General features: G+C 48.9%; 1 protein-coding gene across 1 annotated transcript; it reads right to left on the minus strand.

Annotated features, from left to right (window-relative positions):
- Positions 1 to 432: 432 nt before the first annotated feature.
- Positions 433 to 1,847, minus strand: LOC124654448 (zinc-finger homeodomain protein 1-like). Its single transcript, XM_047193445.1, has one exon. The coding sequence runs from the start codon at positions 1,684 to 1,686 to the stop codon at positions 796 to 798; it is 891 nt and encodes a 296-aa protein (XP_047049401.1). The 5' UTR covers positions 1,687 to 1,847; the 3' UTR covers positions 433 to 795.
- Positions 1,848 to 3,886: the final 2,039 nt, after the last annotated feature.

Consider the following 3,886-nt stretch of genomic DNA (forward strand, 5'->3'; position numbering starts at 1 on the left):
GTGCATACACTGAAACTCGGTGGCAACTTCATATGCAAATAAGAAAATCTCAGTCCATAGCTAGCACAAATCACGATTCAACTAAACGACTAAGGAGATTACTAAGAATTAAGCTACTTCTCACCAAATGAAGATTAGCAAAAACTTTGTTTTTAGGTAACCACAGGGGAAGGACACGGACAAGACAGCATTGATCTGTGCCCGGATCATGCCCAAGCAAGAGCCCAAGACTAACGGAGTGTACAAAAACAAGGAATGCAATGTAGCAACTGTTTTTTGAAGACAAACATGTCTACCTTCTTCAGGACTAGCGCATGAAGTAGACGAAAGGCCCGACCCGCCATGAGTAAAATTGTCCTACCACAGGAAAATAATAAAGAGCACATACACGGAATCCATGGCCATGCAACCCCGATCCCCAGACACAGTTCGTCGTCGGCTAGCTGATCGGCCGGCCGCATCACCGAGTACATTCCCAAGAAGAACCAGATCAGCAAATGGCCATGGCGCCACAGCTAGCTAGGAATTACAGTCCTAAACAACAGTAAATAAAAATAATATAATAATAAAGAACGAAGGAACGCTCGATCACTACAGCTTAACCTAATTAAGCTAGCCATGCACGGCCGCATGCAGGAGGGAAGTTCAGACGCGAACCTCGCTAGCTAAGTAAGAAAGCACATGCAGGTCAATATACCTAGCCAGCCACGGTGGAACTTCAGCTGACTCTGACTGGGGCCGGGATGCCAGATGGGCGGAGCTTTCTTTGCATGCGGCGCCGGCCGGGCCGGAGGATCAGATGCTGCCGGGCGGCGGCTTCTTGCCGAGGGTGTGCTTGTTGTTGTGCATCCACACCTTGAGCACGTGGCGCTTCACTCCCACCTCGTCGCAGAACTGCTGCACCGCCGCCTCGTCGTGCTTCTGGATGCGCCACCCTACGCGCTCCGCGAACGCCAGCATCCGCTCCTTCTGCTCCTGGCTGAACTTGGTGCGGAACCGCTTCCGGCCGCCGGACCCGGACCCGGAGAAGTATCCGCCGGAGGGACCGGCACCGGCGCCGAGGGACATGCTGCTCATCGGGCCCACCGCCGACATGGGCCCGGCCGCCATCCCACCAGACATGTCGTCGCCGTCGTCCCGCCCGCTGTGTGACGTGGACGGGAGCGCCAGCGGCCGCGGGTGTCCTGCGGCTGCCGCCGCCGCTGCCATGTGGGGGTGATGGTGGTGGTGGCTGTGCGGCAGGTAGCCCGCCGGGGTGCGGTAGTACGGGGAGAACTGATGGTGCGGGGGAATGGCGCCATAAGGCAGCGGGGAGAAGGGCGAGCCCTCGGCGCCGCCAGCGCCGGGGAACTCGGACTCCCGCCGGTGGAAGTTGCGGTGGCAGCCGCACGCGGCGCAGCGTAGCGCGTCGATGCTGCCCTCCTCGCCGGCGGCGATGAACTCGCCGCACCCGTCGACGGCGTGCCCCCCGATGCCCACCGCGTGGTTCTTGAGGCACTCGCGGTACCTGGCGCCGCCCGCAGCCTTGGCACGACCGCCCGCCTCGCCAGGAGGCTTGTAGGGCGCAATCCCCGCGCCGCCGGCTAGCCCCGTCGACAGCGGAGGGGTCTCGTAGCTCGAGCTCACCGGCATCGGCATCTCCTGCATCTCCTCCTCGTCGCCGTCGTCGTGGTCGTCGTAGTCCATGCTCACCGACGGCCTGCCTGCCGCCCAGCTACCCGCGACGTTTGTCTAGGCTAAGCTCTTGGTTTGCTTGTGTTTTCTCGAGAGGAGGCTAAGAGAAGGCTTAGCAAGGTTAAGAGCGGGATGAAGGGATAAGAGATCGACGCAGGAGAGAGTGTGGACACCATCTGGATAGCTGCCAGTTTTGACGCGCCGCTCAGGCTCAGGCGCTCAGCTAGCTGCACCAAAGCCTCGGCCTGCACCAGCCCCTACCTAAGCTAGGGTGATGTGATGATATAACTCTCTTTATCCCTGTAGCGAACTCGCTTTCTCTACTGTTCACTGCCTCCCTCTCAATCGATTCGCACTTGTATGATCTCTCTCCCAGCGTGTATGTTCTTTTGCTACGTGCTCGTGCCTTTGCTCTCTGGCTGTCCCTCTCTACGCTGCCCCTTTCAACTGGTTTGGCTCCAATGCCTTTGCTTTTAAATTGAGGTTTGGAATATTTGATCGTGACATTTGGTCTTTCTTATTTCCCATTTTGTACCTGGATCTTTGTGTGGCTAACATGTACTCCATCCGTTCATAAATAAGTGTATGCCTAGTATTTTCAGTCAAACTATTTTAACATTGCCAACATTTTGCAAAAAATAGCAAAATATGTGATATTACGGTAGTACATTATGAAACTATATCCAAGATGAATTAACGATAAAAAATTTGTGTCATAAGTGTAGCTAATTTCTATAAGAAAATTGGTCAAGTCTACTCTCTCCCTCTGGAAAAAAAATATCACAAATATTTGTGAACGGGGGAGATATCATTTGAAGACCAGATCAAATAATAGTGCTAGGAAGAGCTTCATAGGCTGTGAGAAAAAAAAAAAGGAACTTTGTACCTTCCATGTGAAAAATATCAGAGGAAAGTAGATTAAACTTCAGTTTTCTATGTATGTTACACATTAATGTTACCCATCAATTTGGTGAACTTAGTGTCCCGCTTGTGTGCACAGAATGTCTAATCATCCCCCATGTGCCTTGAGGAGCTGAAAAGCATGAAGGCCATGCTGCTCCAATGTCAAAACCCCTTGGCGTTACCCTGCCCGCTATTTGTTTCCAGCTCAACTGATGTAACCAACACTAGCCATTTCCAAGAGCATCGAAATGCGCAACAGGTTACTTGGAAGTCCTAATTAAGTAGTACTGCATGGATGATTACAAAATCTTGGCTGTACACCACACATTACATCTCCATAGAAGATCTTTTTATCCTTTACTGAGCGTAGCAGTAGTAGTACTAGCAATATGCAAACGATTGTTGCACCCCCTCCTGCCTAAAATAAGATTAATGTATAATTTTTCGAGTCGAATTCAAAGAAATATGAAAATGTTATAAATATCTACAGTTCCAAATACATATAATATTTAAAATCATGATAACTATAATACTATTAATTTGATATTGTACATATTTAAATTTTAATCTATATATTTGATAAAATTCTATAAAGTTTGACTTCAACTAAACCCATTTGCTAGTTCTAGATCATCCAGAATTAAGATCAACTCTAGACCAATTAGATTTGCACTGTGATTTGTCAAAATTAGAGTTGCACATGGTTATACAATTTCACATCTTTTTTCACAGTTACACATGAATATTATATGAAATAGGGTGATCAGTTACAGATCTACTGAAAATTAGTCGTGTCCTTAACTAAATTTATATGCTACTTACATTGAGGAGAAGGTTGTGCCATCTATGCGCCCCGTTGATCTAAAATTAGGAAACATTACCGTAAACGTCGCGTACCCCAAAGGGACAACGTCTCGAGGTGTCGCATCTAGGGCACACCCGTTTCCAGCCACACGCTCCCCAAACGCCTTCTACGAAAGCAATTAAATTCAGCATAAATTTAAATTTTCATTCAAACTTTGTTATATATTACAAAGTTGAAGGATAAACCTATAAATTTAAAACAAAATCTTGTCTACTCGTCATCCGTCAAGTCGCACGATGAACTAGTCTCGCTGTCGTTTTTCCCTTTGTCCTATTGTGCCTACGCCTGTGCCTGTCTCTCTGTACTTACTTCACGCCATTTACGGTGTTGCAACATCACCGATGTCGTCATAGCTTCCTTACGACGCTAGCCCTTCACCAATATCCGCCTCATGCGGTACTAGTTGTTCTAGCCAGGGGCGAAGCTACCCTTTGGGCAAGGCAG

The sequence above is a fragment of the Lolium rigidum genome, chromosome 5 (genome assembly GCF_022539505.1).
Source record: "Lolium rigidum isolate FL_2022 chromosome 5, APGP_CSIRO_Lrig_0.1, whole genome shotgun sequence".
Lineage (NCBI taxonomy): Eukaryota > Viridiplantae > Streptophyta > Magnoliopsida > Poales > Poaceae > Lolium > Lolium rigidum.